Source organism: Dipodomys spectabilis, unplaced genomic scaffold, assembly GCF_019054845.1.
Source record: "Dipodomys spectabilis isolate Male_0828 unplaced genomic scaffold, ASM1905484v1 ptg000030l, whole genome shotgun sequence".
In the NCBI taxonomy this organism is placed as follows: Eukaryota; Metazoa; Chordata; class Mammalia; order Rodentia; family Heteromyidae; genus Dipodomys; species Dipodomys spectabilis.
This window is the reverse complement of record NW_024870707.1, coordinates 4,239,792-4,256,683: the sequence shown is the minus strand read 5'-3', so window position 1 is coordinate 4,256,683 and position 16,892 is coordinate 4,239,792. Positions and strand designations below refer to the sequence as shown.

Sequence of the window (16,892 nt, the reverse complement as noted above, 5' to 3'; positions counted from 1 at the left end):
ATTAAAGTTAGATATATTCATATTAATTAGCTGGAAAATATTATTCTTTCCTTCTGGCATTTTATCTGAAATACACATATTTGTTTTTGTACTTATTGTGTTAGAAGACCCTGAGACACCAAGAGGAAAACTTGAACAAATTAGTGGAAACTGAGCTTTTCTTTTTACAGAATGAAGACTCATGATACTTTTCTTTGCTACTAGAACTCATTTGAACATTGTGGTTATATGTGGCAAAACAAGTTAGATTACAGTGTTAGATAAGTAATTTCAATAAAAATAGTTAGAAGCAAATTAAATCTTGGTTAGACAACATTGCAAAATATATGAAAAATATGTATAAGTATTTCTTCAAACGTAAAACAAGTTCGACAAGAAATATGCTCACTACCTTACTTATGTAACTGCAACCCTTCTGTACATCACCTTGACAATTAAATTAATTTTTTTAAATAAACAAAAATAAAATATACATGGAAATATTACAAAAAGAAAAATAAGGACAAGTGGATTTTATTTAACCAGTTTTGTAATTCAATGAAATGTACATGTTGCGTTTTGATACTTTACTATTTCTACTGAATACTCATTTCTCCTTTCAAACATTCTCTAAGAAAGCTTAATCATGCCACCCATCTAAAATGAACAACATTTACTGTCACCATAAACTTTAGTTGAATTTCTGCTAACACTTCAAGAAAGCTCTTCCAATCTTATTTTTTCCCTCTTGCAAATCTGTTTGTATAACAAATGAGAGAGAGAAAATAGCTTCTGGCATCCAATCACTGCCATATTTAGGAGGATGAGGAAATAATAGTAAATCATGTTTGTTTCAATGTCCTTTTCTTGGTTCTTTTTCCTCTCTCCTTCTTGACCTCTGTTAGATATTAAACCATAGGCATAAAAACAGAACCATTTATAGATGCAAACACAATGTCAGCTTTCAAAGATGTGTATGAGACATCATGGCTTAGTCATAATTACAGAAACAGAATGAGAAATAGTTACTTACATTAAATGGCAAACTCAGAGAAAGTGCAACCATTTTTTTTTTTTTTTGGTCGGTTATGGTGCTTGAACTCTGGACCTGGGCGCTGTCCCTGTGCACTTCAGCTCAAGGCCAGCGCTCTACCGCTTGAAACACAGCGTCACTTCTGATTTCCTAGTGGTTTATTGGAGATAAGAGCCTCATGGACTTTCCTGCCCTGGCTGGCTTGGAGCAGTGATCCCAAGATCTCAGCTTCCTGAGTAGCTAGGATTACAGGCATGAGCCACCAGCTACCGGCTAATCATTTCTTGAGAACAGGAAATATAGAGACCCTCCTGAAACCTCTGTCTTTGTTACCTATATTCAAAACCCTTAATTCTCCCATGTGTTTCTGAACACTGTGGATTCAATTTAAAGACTTTTCTTTTCTTTTTAATTGTGAAAATATCATACAGAGGGGTTACAATTACATGAGCAAGGTAATGAGTGCATTTCTTATCAAGCATTGTTGACTCCTCCTTTGTTTCCCCTTTCCACCCCTTCCCAGCTCCCGCCAAGTCTCCCTCCCCATCCCCCTTCCCACCATGTCGAAAACCAGACATTACAACTAAGACTTTTTTTTTTAAACAGATGCTCCCTGAGAAGATAGAAAGCAATGGGTTGATGAACACAACCGCATTGAAATACTTAATGCAAGTCCCCAAGGTCATGAACCAGTAGAAGATTTGTATTCAATTTTGGATTTGTTTACTTGTTGTAGAAACCAGCAAAACCTGACTGTACGTTTTAATTATTTATAACTTTCAGTGAAATTTTATTGAGATCCCTGTGCCATCTTCATACATGGTCTTGATGTATCTCAATATTATTCACCTTTGTGTGTTTTTTAATTTCTATGCCAATACAAAAGGAATTAACAAAAGGCTGAAATAAGGATACAGGATGACCCATTGTAACAATGAGATGTACAAGACACTGTTGAAAATGAACTTTACAACTTTGGGGGTGGGGAGAGGAGGGGAAGTGGAAGGATAGGGGTGGTGGGGGAAAAACAAAGGAGAGGGTAACAATGCTTCATAGGAAATAGACTCATTACCTTGATCGTGTAATTTTAACCCCTCTGTACAGTATCTTTGCAATAAAAAACATATATTAAAAAGCTGAAACACCACCCTACATATGAACCTCAGCAGATATTTGTAGACACTTTATGCTTCTGATTATTATTATTATTATTACTAATCATACTGATATTTCAAAGTTATTCCTGTAAAAAAAACGTTTTGAAATTAAAATTCTAATACATACAGAGAAGAAGAAAATTTTCTCAAGTGTCTGTAAATCTATGTAATAAGATAAAGGCTATTTTTAATGAGTTATAAAATATATCATCATACTTAGGTCTCAACACATTTTTGTTTTCTTTATTCTTCTTCATTTGAAAGACTATAAAAACTGATCTTGTTGGGAGCCTGTGGTTCACACCAGTAATGGTTACTACTCAGCGGATCTCAGTTCAAAAGCCAGCCTTGGCATAAAAGTTCAGGAAACTGCATTTCCAATTATCCAAGAAGAACACCAGATTGGAAGTGTGGTCAAGTGATAGAGCCCCTGAGAGTATGAGGACTCAGTATTTACACAAAAATATATTATTTACTAAACTATCTCCATATTATACTTCAGTACTAGCCATTTCATTAAATATTTCATTCAACTTTGGTTGGTTGTACAGAAAATTTTATGACAATGCTGTAAATATTGTGAAATATAAGTATTGAAAGCAACATGGAAAACTTTGAAAAGATCCTTGCAGGAGTCATTTCCTGAAGGGATGGCAGGTAAAACACAGATTCCTGTCATAGTCTACCCTCCATTGAATATTGCACAGTTCAACTCATGCCATTATCTCTCTTGCCTTCAAGTTTTATCACTTAATTGTTGCAAATGTTGGATCCTAGTTAAAATGAGCATATTGACATATGGACCAAATATGTAGGAAGTCAGCCAGAAAAAAGAGCCATACACTGAAATCTACAGACAGGTATTTCACAAATAAAAATTGACCAACTAGAGCATATTCACAAATAGCATAAGCATATTTGAGCACCTCTATGATTGATTCCTTAAAATTAAAGCAATGTTCAAATCTGATATAAGTATAATCATGTTTGATTTTAACAGAGTACGTAGAAATGTAAAATCCTTAAACATTAACAACCTGGTTGCATGAGAAATGAAGCAACAATATGTACATGGACACTGCAAAGTTTATTGTTACAGAGGAATACTATGATAACCATTAAAAATTTTTAAGCTTAAGTGGTAGAGTGTTAGCCTTGAGCAAAAGAAACTGAAGCACAGTTCATGGGCACTGAGTGCAAGCCTTAGGACTGGCCAAAAATAAAAAAGAAAAGAAAAAGGAAAATCTTCTTTTGTGTTGACTATTATTCCTCACATATTTAAATGTGCAACTCTTCTATCTTTTCCTTTGACCATTAATTGTTAATCCCATTATACTATACTATCAAATCATCACTCTATAATTGGTGTCACTTCCTCAAATAAAGCATTTTTCTGTTACTTTGAACCATATTTATAGAGCATATAGAAGACTGTCTACTATGAAGGAAGAAAAGGCCAATCTTTAAATATATGCATAGCCTAATATTATTGCTTATGAATTCTGGGGAAAAGCATAGTTTATATTCAGAACATGCTTTTAGCATTCACACTGTATACAAGCTTTGAGGGAAGATATATATTTTTCCCATGTTCTTTGCAGGGCAGATTTGACGTCTGTGTTCCTCAGACTATAGATTAAAGGATTCAACATGGGAATGACCAGAGTGTAAAAGATGGAAGCTATTTTATCAGTGTCAAAAGAGTGACTGGACTTGGGCTGCACATACATAAATATCAACGTCCCATAGAAGACTACAACCACGGTCAGATGGGACCCACAGGTAGAGAAAGCTTTGTGCCTGCCTTCAGCTGAATTCATCTTGAGAATGGCGATGAGAATGAGCAGGTAGGACACAAGGACAATCAGAAGAGAAGAAAGTAAATTAAAGGCTGCTAAGAACAACATTATCACTTCAATTTCATGTGTATCTGAGCAGAGCAAAGATAACAAGGGAAGGCTGTCACAGTAGAAATGACTGATGACATTGTAGCCACAGAAGGATAAAGTGAAAATCTTTATGGTGATGAGAAGAGACACAGACGTGCAGTAGAGATAGGGAATTGCCACCAGCATATGACACACTCTCTGTGACATGATGACAGTGTAGAGCAATGGGTTACAGATGGCCACGTAGCGGTCATAGGACATCGCTGACAGAATAAATAATTCACAAGCAATGAACACAAGAAAGAAGGCCAACTGTGTGGCACAGCAATAATAGGAGATTGTGTTTTGATCTACAACAAAATTTGCTAACATTTTGGGTCCCACAGTTGTGGAATAACCAAGATCAGTGAGAGCCAGGTGTCTGAGGAGAAAGTACATTGGGGTCTGCAGCCTGGAGTCCACCGTGGTGAGGACGACAATGCCCAAGTTGCCCACCACAGAGACCACATAGATGAGGAGGAACAAAATGAACAGTGGAGCCTGCAGCTCAGGACGATCCGTGATGCCCATCAGGATGAATTCTTTCAGCACCGTGAGGTTGCGTGTCTCCATCCTGTTTGACTAGAGTGCCAATTCTAGACAGAAATATCAACATCGTCAATGGTACTTAAAAATATAAAATCTAGCATAAATCACATGCAAACTTTTCCATTTACAATACTAAAAGTAGAGATATCTTTACAATCTTACCTTTATATATAAATATCTATGCATCTATCATCTCATCTATCAGTCTATCTATCTATCCATCAATCTATCATGTACTTATTCAGAGAAAGCTTTAGTTGAGAAGTAGTAATAAACTGTTCTCAACTAAGAATAATTTGGCCCACAAGATAATGTTGGAGTATCTAAAGATATTCAGTTTTCTCAAATGGGAAGTGAACTGTCATTGACACATGTTAGAAAACTAAGCAAGCTTAGCTTTTAAAATTTCTACTGTCCCAAAGAATATTCTGCTCCAAATAGATAAATATGAATAGTATACTATGTGTATATTAAAAGAGATGAAGATTTTAAAATTGTATAAAGTTTCATGCCAGTTATATGGATAGTTATTTCATTACTTCAAGTTTTCCATGTTTTACTTACATAATTTCAAAGACCGAGGCAACTAATAATTACATTCAGTTTAAATATGTAGAACCACAATTGTTAGAGTAAATGCAATAGTAAATTTTACAAACTACATATATCTCTGCACTTCAAACATAGACCTTTATATTCTTATATTTATGGGTAAAGATGTTGACAGTATTAAAACTCTTGAAAGATATTAGGCACATATATGAATAAAAATACTTAACAGATCACATATGGGATTGTCCTTAGATAAAATCCCAAACTAACAAACATGAATATATATTCTCTTGTGCGTTAGTATAATATTACAAATATTACATTGAGAAAATCATATTAGGCCTGCAAAACTCTTTTCCTATACATAAAATTAACTTGAAGAATGGAAGGATTAAATGATTCATTGAGCCCATGGTCCCTCAAAATAGTTCTCAGATACCTTATATGTGTCTTTTTGTTGACAGGGAGATTTACCTGTGAAGTGTCCCTTTTACATAGGTTTATGGACACCTTAATGAATAGTGACTTTACTTCTTTGTCCTGTCTGAAATAATGAAGAAATGAGGCATATGTCAAGTAAGATGTAGTAGGAAAAAATGAAATTAGTTCCCTAAATTATGTGTTAATCTATGTAATTTAGATTATTTTTCTTCTCTTTCCATGACTATTTTAATAAACATTGTAAGGTATGTTATCTTCATGTTAGTTTACTTAAAAACATTATTATTACCTTGGGGGAGCGTTTACTTAAAAACATTATTATTACCTTGGGGGAGCATTTTCATTATACCAGTTATGCATTTGATTGTCTATAGAAAATGTGTATTTGACAAAAAAATTAGAAGAGACGTCATTTAGATTACACAAGTGCAATCCTTGAACACTTTAGTTCCACATGAACATCTTCCAACTATGATATCACAAATAACACCATGTGAGTAGTCAAAGAAATGCACATGCATATCCCTAATAACCTAGGGATTAAAATGTAGAGAATACTATCATATAGATTATAATTTAAGGAAATATTATTATTGTTTGGTGAGCAAAAACTGGAGAAATTTGTTATTATTGGAGGAAAAATCTAATACGGAGAGGATGGAATTTATAAATGTATATGTAAACACATATGTGGCTGTTTACATATACACACAAATATATTCACCAAAGCATAGACATTGAAGAAGAATTCACACGATGTAATTCCTTAGAAATATGAATTCACAATCCAACAAAATGAGTGCCAGAAAAATTTATAAGATTACTGATGAAGCTGACACAACCACACAGTTTTCACACAGCTCATTCATGCTTAAAAAGCTGAGTTACCTTCTATACTTTAATGTCCCCCCCTGCAGACTTTGGTATTGTACTTAATATAAAGAATTACATCAGAGTGTAACAGTAGAGATTTCCTCCAGTAAACACAGCAATAAACTACAAAAGTCTCAGTTTCATTTGCATTGGTTTGGTTTGCAAACATGAAAAGATAAAGTGCAAAGTACACAAGGCCTGAATCTTCCTACGTAAACATGAAAATACTTGCAATCAATGATTTTTTGCTTCAATGGAAAGCAACCAAGTGGTTAGCCATAATAAAAAATCATTGCTGATTAATTGCATTTTTAGTTATACTAAAAAGTAGTCATATTTCACTAAAAAAGGACATATTGCGATTACCACAAAGCAAGATAATTAAATGTTTCCTGATATTCAAATGATGCATCTCAATATAAGGTATTGTGTAATCCCCATTTTTCTCCTTAAGCATTCTAGAATTAGTTGGGTGCTGGTGACTCACACCTGTAATCCTAGCCACTCATGATGCTTAGGTCTAACTCTCTTGGTTAAGATACAACCTAGGTGGGCAAATCTGAGAGACACTTAGATGTGATAAACCATCCCTGAGCAAAAAAGGCTAGGCTGCAATATGAAACCTCTAGTTAAGCCCCACTACAGGCATGCGTGTGCATGCGTGCACACATACACACACACACACACACACAACACAACACACACATAGAATCCTATAATTAATAATATCCATACAGTTATTCATCTACTGATTAAAACTTAAAATTTTTCAGAGCATCACACTCAAGTACAAGGACATCAAAATGAAATGTTGAGTAAGTACAGCTGTGGCTGGGTTAGCTTTGAGCAAAAAGCTCAGGCTCATTGCTGAAGCCTGACTTCAAGCTCTAGAACTAAAAAAGTAAGTAAGTAAATAAATAAATAGAAATAGGTAAATGAATAACTATTGAATCACTGCTACTTCAGATCTCTACATTTATGCCTTACCTCCTCTTAGCTTTAGCCTCCATTTTTTATAATTATACATAATTGGAGATGTACATAAACTTAAATCCTTCCTCAAATGCATACAAGGTATGTTTCTAGTAAGCTTATGAGAATTTAACTCTTCTAGCCTATGTGAAAAATTTCAAATTATAATATTAAAGAAAGAGTAGAGAGGGCCTCTTGCTGCCCTGGCTTCAGGAGATAATAGAAAGCAAGGAGATAGAATCAGAAATGGTCATTATACTGAATGGAAAAGCCAGCAAATATGTGAATTGATGGAATAGATTGAATCCTAAGACAGTCTTTCCTTGTTACCTGTAAAAAATCTACTCTCTTGATTTCCCATCGTACTTGCTGGTTAGCATAGGGTTTTTACATCAAGTTATGATTTGTTTTAGAACTTTTAAGACTCTCCCTTAAGAAATGATGAGCAATTTGTTGGCTGTTGTTAAATCATTTGAGAGATTAATAAAATGTCTGGAGATTCCCTGGTAATTGCCAGGAAACTTCCACTTCCAGCTGTGAACGTTGAATGTTATATAGATAATTAGTGGAGTGTTGGTTAATAATTCAGCAATTATACTTACAGGTATTTTCCATTTATATAGTATATAAATGGGATGTTACATATAATAGCATTTATGTCTAGGTATCAGAATTATATTAGAACTCTCAAGTGCATTGTCACATAACTGGTAATAGCTGAGCTATGGAAACAGTCTAAATACCTGTTGTTGGATGGGTGATATAAAAATCTATTCTGTGAAATATTGCATTATATAAACAGTATATTATTCACATTTAAATAATGGAAATTTGAAAACATAGTTGAACCTGTAAAATATTACGCTAAAATAAACTATGTAGGATAAAAGGGCATCATTTCAATGATATTAAGCACATAAAATATTCAGTCTTATCAAACCAGCTTGTTGCTCCAAAGACCTTACGTTTGGGCAAATGGAAACTGGTAACAAATTGCCATGTATAACCAAATTATGAAAATTAAAAGTTCAAGAGATGTGTAGTAAATATTGTGCCTACCTGCCCCAGTACTAAGTTGTGTTTTTGACATTTTTTTTATTGTAAAGGTAATGTATAGAGGGGTTATAGTTACATAAATAATGAGTACATTTCTTAATTACATGTATATCATACAAGGCTCAGTGCAATTTTAAAAGAGAAGTTCCAATATACAATGTTGCTTGGGCATAACTTATTGAAAATGTCACGTGTCAATGAAGACAGTCAAAGAAGTCATCTTTTCTATAAATTCTTTTCATGAAATATCCTGAAAAAGTAATTCAAAGAGATGGACATTAGCATATCAATGGCTGAATGAAGTAAACATTGAGCATATGTTAGTCAAGGAGCATTTTGTTATGAATGAAGGGTATTAGTCTTCTTTACTACTAGCTGTTATTTAAAGAACAAGAGTTAGCATTTTTTGGAAGGATTCATCTGGTGGTGATAAATTCTCTCAGTTTGAATTTGTTTGGAATATTTTTTCTCTTCTTCATTTCTAAAAGTTAGCTTTGTTAGGTCTAATATTCTTGAGATTTTTTTTCTGTAATGAAAATTTGCCATTGTCTTCTGGGCTATAAGATTTCTGTTGAGTCGCAGTATCAGCTCCCAAGCCTGTGCTGTGGCCCTGGCCAGTCAGTGTAGGAACCTATTCAATAAAGTTGCTTCTTTATTAACAACTTTGTTGCGGTGGGCTCTGTCACTCCGGGCGACTAGGTGGGCTTGCCTGTCTGAGTAGGGGGTCTTCCTACTACATTTAATGGGGGTTCGTCTGGGATAGAGCTCTTAGCCGCTCCAACCTGAGGGGGACTGGGATCCTCAGCTGGGAGGACAGTGTGGGGGCACTCGCCTGTTGGAGAGAAGTTCTGAGAAAAGCCTCGAGTTTCCAGCAAGCCCAGAGCAAAGCACAGAGGATTCTTACAAGTTTGTCAGATGTAACTTTGGCTCTTAAATTCCAGGTAAGAGCGTGCTTAAAAGCTATTTCTATGTTGACCACCTTGTTGCTTTTAATTGGAGTAAAGTGGCCTTTAATAAGACTCATTGATCTGCAAACTGGTTCAAAGCCAGCCCGGGCAGAAAAAGGACTGTCACCTCTACTCAGCCAGCAGGGTGCTGAAAGAACAAGCAAAGTTGCTTTAGGACTCAAAGTGGCAGAGTGCTAGCCTTGAGCTGGAGAGCCGAAGTACAGCACTCAGGCCCCAAGTTCAAGTCCAGTGCCAGCTAAGGGAAATGCCAATGAGGCATTTATCCCAATGTGGAGAAGACACGCCTGGGACAAAAGCAATGGAGGAGCATCCAGAGGCAGTAAGCCACTGCTTGGATGGCAGAAATGTCAGATCCTAGAGTCACTTGTGTATGGCCCTTCAAAACTGGTTAGAGCCTGGAGGTCATGGGAAGAGTTTGTAAGCATGCCTAATGTCCATTACTATCTACCTTGTAAGGGACAGGAACTTGCCAGTCCTCTGTGATAGTAAAAAGCTAATGTTATAAAATGTGGGGGATAGTTTAAATCCCAACCCCTGTATGTGCCAAAAGCTCTAATGGGCAGTAACTAATGAGCTCACACCAGCTACATGAAATTCATCTGCTCAGGAAAAAGTTTGTAAACCTGAGAGTGTGTTTCTATTGATATCTGTCTAAAGGCCTGCAAAGGTAACCTAGGCATTGTTAGGGTCACTAGAGATCACATTACTAAGTCATCCAGAAAGATGTTTTTGTAAACCAGAGTGCTAAACAAGCTACACTGCTGTAGCTGGAGAAAAGGTCTGTGCAGTTGTCAAAAGTTAAATATTGTTCTTAATGACATCTAACCCTGATAGCCTCTTTGTAAAATAGGCTAAGGTTATAGGTTCCTGGCTAGGTAGGATCAACGCCCCTGAAGTCAGCTTGAAGAAGTTACAGAAGATGGACCTTCTCCCATCAACTCCTTTTTAAGATCAAGAGTCTAGAGTCAGTTTTAGAAAAATGAGGCAAAACAGATAAAATAATTTTTTTAGAAGAAGGCATAAAGAATAGTGTTAACAGTTGTAGGTGTGCAAGTGTGGAGACTGCATCTGTCAGAGATGATTACAAGACTAAGCCTGGTTAGTAAAAAAATTGTCATTTTGGTAAACTGTCCTGGGCTATTGTCTAAATGTTCTTAAAAACCAACGGAGCCAAAGTCTGTCAAGCCTATGTATTACTTGCATCCTTAACCAGTCTGTGTAGGAATTTGCAGCCCAGCACGAGGTAACAGTCCCTTGGAGCCACTGAGAGACCCTACTGCTGCTGCTGCTGCTGCTGCTGCTGTACACCCTAATGGGTAAAGTTCAACGATGGCCTGACAGTCCCCTGGAGGAACTCCTGCCTGATTCCATCACCTGAGTCTGCTTCCTGGCTGAAAGCTGCTAAATCTAAGAACTTGTGGGACATTCTTTTTTTTTTATTGTGAAAATACTGTACAGAAGGGTTACAATTGCATGGGCAAGACAATGAGTACATTTCCTATCAAGCATTGTAGTCTCCTCCTTTGTTTTCCCTTCCCATCCCTTCCCAGCCTCCCCCGCCCCCACCCAATCCTTCTCCCTGCCCCCCCACCAAAGTTGTAAAGTTCGTTTTCGACATGACAACTTGTACTTCTCATTGTTGCAACAGGTCCACCTGTATCCTTATTTAAACGACTTGTTTTTCCCCTTCCCCTCCACAAATTATACTGACATCAAATACAGTGAAAGCAGGGGTTATACTGTGGGGAGGGACATACAAAGCAACAAAGAAATAATCTTATAAATGCATTAGAAACAAATGCATGAAAGAAAAAAAACATTTAAATACATATCTTAGGGTTCATTTTCCTAACATCACCTTATCTGACCTTTTCTGCTTGACTCATACATATACTAGATATTGCAAATAAGGGAAACCATGGGACCTATGTTTCTTTGGGCTTGGCTTACTTCACTTAATATAATTTTTTCCAAGTCTTTCCATTTCCTAACAAATGGGGCAATGTCATTCTTTCTGTTGGAGGCATAGAATTCCATTGTGTATATATACCACATTTTCTTGATCCATTCATCTACTGAGGGGCATCTGGATTGGTTCCATGTCTTAGCTATGGTAAATAATACTGCAATAAACATAGTTGTGCTGGTAAAAAAAAAAAAAAAAAAGATTTCTGTTGAAAAGCCTGCTGTTCAGTATGGTGGGAAGCATCGTTTGTTTCTCTTTCTATTTTGTTCTGTCTTTCATGATTTAACCCTCAAAGTTGGATAATAAAAGTCAGCTGACTTTCATCTCCATGACATGAATATGTACAGGATGTTTTCTGGCATGATTTCTCCAAATTTGGGTGAGCTTTCTACTGCCTTTGAGATTCTCCAGTCTCTTCTGTTTTCAAAGCTGAGGATAAATAACAGTTCCCTGTGCATGCTGGGTGAACTTTTCACCACTGAGCCAACTTTACAACCTCTAAGTCTCTCTTGGTCCCAAATAGCCAAGTTTCTCTATTAGCTGTATCTCATACTCGTTTGCATTCTCTTCTCTTTGATGTGTTCTCAAATCAACTATCATTAAGCTCATTAATTCTGTGTTGTTGTATCAGTTATACTATCAATGCCCACTCTAATATTTTCTTTTATTTTAGGTTTTTAAAAAATTGTTTTGGCGGGCTGAGAAGGTGGCTCAGTGGTAGAGTTTTGCCTTGCATGCATGAGGCACTGGGTTTGATTCCCCAGTACCACATAAGCAGAAAAAAAGCAGGAAGTGACACTGTGGCTCAAGTGGTAAGGTGCTAGCCTTGAGCTGAAGAGCTGAGGGACAGCGCCCAGGCCCAGAGTTCAGGCCTCACGACCGGAACCCCCCCAAAAAAATTGTTTTGGCTCAAAATGTTGGTGTTTGCTTCTCTTTGCTTTGTGATGGCATTGCTCTGTTAACTGTACTATTCACCAGATTCATAAGGAAAAGAAATGTATTTTTCTTGGAAAGAAAATGAAGAATGTCTTCATATTTTTATCTCAGATATTTGATGTACCTAGGATGCTTACAGGGAAAAAAATACTGACAAGTTTAATGCCACAATTCCTCTTATGAACAATAATCTTGAAAAAATGAATGTTATTTTCCACTCCCTTTACTTTTTTTTCCCCAAAAAATAAAGAAATACTGTGACAATTCAAAAAAAAAGAAACTATGCTACTATTTTGAACTTTTTCTCAGTGTTTCTTTTCTTTTTTTTTTTTTTTTTTTGTCGGTGGTGGGCTTGAACTCTGGGCCTGGGCACTGTCCCTCAGCTCTTCAGCTCAAGGCGAGCGCTCTACCACTGGAGCTGCAGTGTCACGTCTGGTTTTCTAGTGGTTTATTGGAGATAAGAATCTCACAGATGTTCCTGTCCGGGCTGGCTTTGAACTGCGATCCTCAGATCTCAGCCTCCTGAGTAGCTAGGATTACAGGTCTCAGTGTTTCTTGAAAGTCATTAAATTTACTTACAACTATTAAGTGCTCCAACAGAAATCCCTTCTATATTGTTGATATATGGCCAGTGTCCTAACCCTTACCTTTTCTGTTTCTGTCTCTGACTCTCAAATTTTTCTCTGTCAATCTCTCTCTCCTCTGTCTCTGTCTCTTTCTCTATTTGTTTCTTTACTGCTAACAAGTGGACACACAGCCTCACACTACGCTGCTATTGGTCTTTATCCATAACACTTAAACCTTGTTATATTTATATTTTTTTCACACTCTATTGTGCTGAAGCTTTTAAAGCACTATTGTTTAAAAATATAAAATTTTACGGGATCATTTTAATATCTCTTGAGTTTAAAATTTGTTATATACTATAGTAAAATGTAAAATTTCTAAATAATTAATTCATAAAAATGAAAATGAGATTGCTTTTCAAATGGCTAACTTATTATTTTTATTATTATTAATAGGAAATGGTAGTAAATTGTGCTATGTTTTTGATTATTATTTGAGATGATGTCTAATATTTATTTTAGAAGAAGTATTTTGTTATGTTTATTCACATATTTTAAAAATCAGATATTAGAATTTTTACATTTCATGTGAGGAAATTTATTGGGATTCATTTATTTTGGTAACATTGTTAAAGTATATTAATATAATTTTATAATCATGTAAGAACTAAAAACCAATATTAATATAGTATACCTGTGTTATACACACATTTCCTTGAAAATTTCAAGATTTTTCTTAAGCATAAATGTAAGTAAAAAATAGAATATTAACTCTTTAGGAATGTTTAACTCTAAATAAAAATATGCCTAAGGTTTTATTATTCCAAGAAATTGTTTTTATTTTTTTTTGGTTTTCTCATGAGATAATTGTCTGTAGTGGTATATAATAAAGGACACATTAAGTCTTCCATAGTATAACTTCAGTGTCAAGACACTATACATTAAGACTGATGAACTAAACAAGGATAATTTCAGGGAGGGATATAGATGGCAAATGCCAAGAATACGCTGCAAATATGGTCATCACCATAACACAGCAGTGGAAATAAAGCATGGTTCAAACTGGGGAATATTAATTTGCTCACTCCAATATGGAAATTTAAATTAATGCAGTCAGAAAATAAATTGTATTGAAGAGACTACACTGTCTATGAAAAAATACCAGAGAAAACTAGGCTAAGAAAGAGTAACAAAAACCCTATTTTAAACATAAAAAATATGCATATCTTGCAATAATAAAATGATTAATGCACTGTAATTGTAGACAGTAATTGATCTTATATTGAGTGGAAAGGAGAGGAAATATCCACTGTATAAAAGAGGCAATATGGCCAAAATCAAGACAGGATTAAAATTTAAAAATAAACACAGATTACTATGGCAGAAGTTGCAAAAATCTATCCTTCTTTCCATTATATTTTCCTTCCTCTCTCCATCACTATATCCTTCTGTCTTTCAACCTGTGCTCCATCCCTTCTTTCCTCTTTCCCTCCCTCCCTGTGACCCTTTTTGTCCTTTTCCAGTACTTGGGTTTGAAATAAAAGATCTCAGTGGCAAGGGTTCTGTTACTCATTGTAGATGATTAACTATTTGAACCATGTTTCCAGTCTGGCTTTTGGAGTCCATAATAGGGGCTTGGATCTCACTGTTATTACTTCATAGTTTAATTTTGAACTATAATCCTATAGGTCTCAAAATCGTGAGTAAAGTCATGCACCACAGGTATCTGGCTTGAGAAAATTTTCTTAATTAATGCCTGTATTCATAGATACAAACATAATAAATCAAACAATGAAGGTACACATGGTTAAATAGCCAAGTATGTTATTTAAATAGAACTTTATAAATGAAAGGAAGGGTACTGATGAGATAAAGTGTTCTAGGTGAATTGGAATCCTGGGTACATTTATATGGGCTTCTTGTAAATCATCAGGAAGTGATCACCTTCCTAGCACCACAATAAAACCCAGAAACAGGTATGAAGATTGAATTTATACAAAAAGAGAAAAAACATATGCAAAGACAAACATGAATGCTTCAAAATTTATTAGAATAATAGAGGCTGCCACAGAATAATTTTTAGGTCCCATTCGTGCATGCTATTCTTTGTGATGCATCTACTTCTCTACCTCTTGCAATTCTGAAATCCGTTCTTCATGTCTAAGAATCTTCACATCCATTCTACTTTGAAATAGACTTTATTCAATCACTAAGTTTATAAATTGACTACCACTTTCATGGAAATATTAGCTATTATTCTCTTGTTCACTAAAGTGTCTATAGCCCTGGGAAATTTGATTCTTAACAAGAAGGCCAGGAAAGAAATATTTTTTATGGCTATCTGGGCTTCCTGCACATATCTAGGAGAAAAATCAAAATAGGTTTCTATTCATAATGTACTGAGCAACTCCCATTGAAAGCCACTTTTAAGAAAAGATACTGTACAACTTTTTCCACATCCTTTGTAATGCACATTTCACATCTTTGTTTCTTAGGCTGTAGATCAAGGGATTCAACATTGGGATAATCAGAGTATAAAATATGGAAGATAATTTGTTAGTGTCAAAGGAATGAGTAGACTTAGGCTGTACATACATAGATATCAGTGTCCCATAGAAGACTATGACCACTGAAAGATGAGACCCACAAGTGGAGAAAGCCTTGTGTCTTCCCTCAGCTGTGTTCACCTTGAGAATGGATATAAAGATGAGCAAGTAGGACACAAGAACAAGCAGAAGAGAAGAAAGCAAATCAAAGGCTGCAAAGACCATAATGATCCATTCGATTTCATGGGTATCTGAGCAGAGCAAAGATAACAAAGGACTGCTGTCACAGAAAAAGTGATGGATGACATTGTAGCTGCAGAAGGATAAACTGAAGATCTTTATGGTGACTAGAAGAGAGAGAAAGGTATTGTAGAGATAGGGGATGGCCACCAGGACCCAACATACTCTTTGTGACATGACAACGGTGTAGAGTAGTGGGTTACAAATGGCCACATAGCGGTCATAAGACATGGCGGACAGGATAAAAAGTTCACTACCAATGAACAGAAAAAAGAAAGCTAGCTGTGTTGCACAAGAATAGTAGGAGATTTTATTTTGATCTACGACAAAATTTACCAGCATTTTGGGTCCCACAGCTGTTGAATAACCAAGATCAGTGAAAGCCAGGTGTCTGAGAAAAAAGTACATTGGAGTCTGTAGCTTGGAGTCCACCATGGTGAGGATGATCATGCCCAAGTTGCCCAAAGTTGAGCTTATATAGATGAGGAAGAAGAGTGCGAACAATGGAGCCTGGAGCTCAGGATATTCAGTGATGCCCATCAGGATGAATTCAGTCACTGCTGTGAGATTCTGCTTCTCCATCCAGGTTCATCAGAATATTGACTCTAAGGAAAGAGAACAGTAGAATCTCTAGTTTCCAAATATTATCACATGGGGAACTTTACACTTATTTCTTAAAACTTTCACTCTGGAGAGTAGGAGGGGTGCACCTTAGAAACAAAATGCTCATCTTGAGAATGGACATAAGGATGAACAATGTAGGTTTTGGCAATGGAGGCAGGAGGTACCTCATAAATAAGAAGCATCTCAACTTTTCAATTTGATCTGTGGTTTACATCTAAAATGATGTTACTTATAAAAGAATAAGATCCAATATGTAGCCATATTTTCTTTCTTTCTACTTGAGGGAAATGTCTATAACCAGTATCAAAACCCTGTTAAGCTGACAAACATCCTGCTCCATATAATATCCAACCCCAAATAGTACATCAACAATCATGTCCCAAGATTGTGTGAAGCTGTAAAGTAGCTAAATCAATAGATGGTTAAGTAGATAGATAAGTAGAGTGGAAGATAGATAGCCAAAGAGATATGTAGATCTCAATGAACAGATAGGAATTTAAACAACT

At 35.7% G+C, this 16,892-nt stretch overlaps 2 protein-coding genes across 2 annotated transcripts; both read right to left on the bottom strand.

Moving 5' to 3' along the window:
• Positions 1–2,097: 2,097 nt before the first annotated feature.
• Positions 2,098–4,670, bottom strand: LOC122105083 (olfactory receptor 8K3-like; the record flags this gene model as incomplete). The annotated part of the gene is made up of 2 exons (XM_042676187.1): positions 3,760–4,670; positions 2,098–2,116 (listed from the first exon to the last, which is right to left on the bottom strand). Coding segments are annotated over exons 1-2 (930 nt in total), but the record flags the coding sequence as incomplete, so codon positions are not given.
• Positions 4,671–15,402: 10,732 nt separating this feature from the next.
• On the bottom strand, positions 15,403–16,344 carry LOC122105114 (olfactory receptor 8K3-like). Its single transcript, XM_042676233.1, has one exon. The coding sequence runs from the start codon at positions 16,342–16,344 to the stop codon at positions 15,403–15,405; it is 942 nt and encodes a 313-aa protein (XP_042532167.1).
• Between the last annotated feature and the right edge of the window lie 548 nt (positions 16,345–16,892).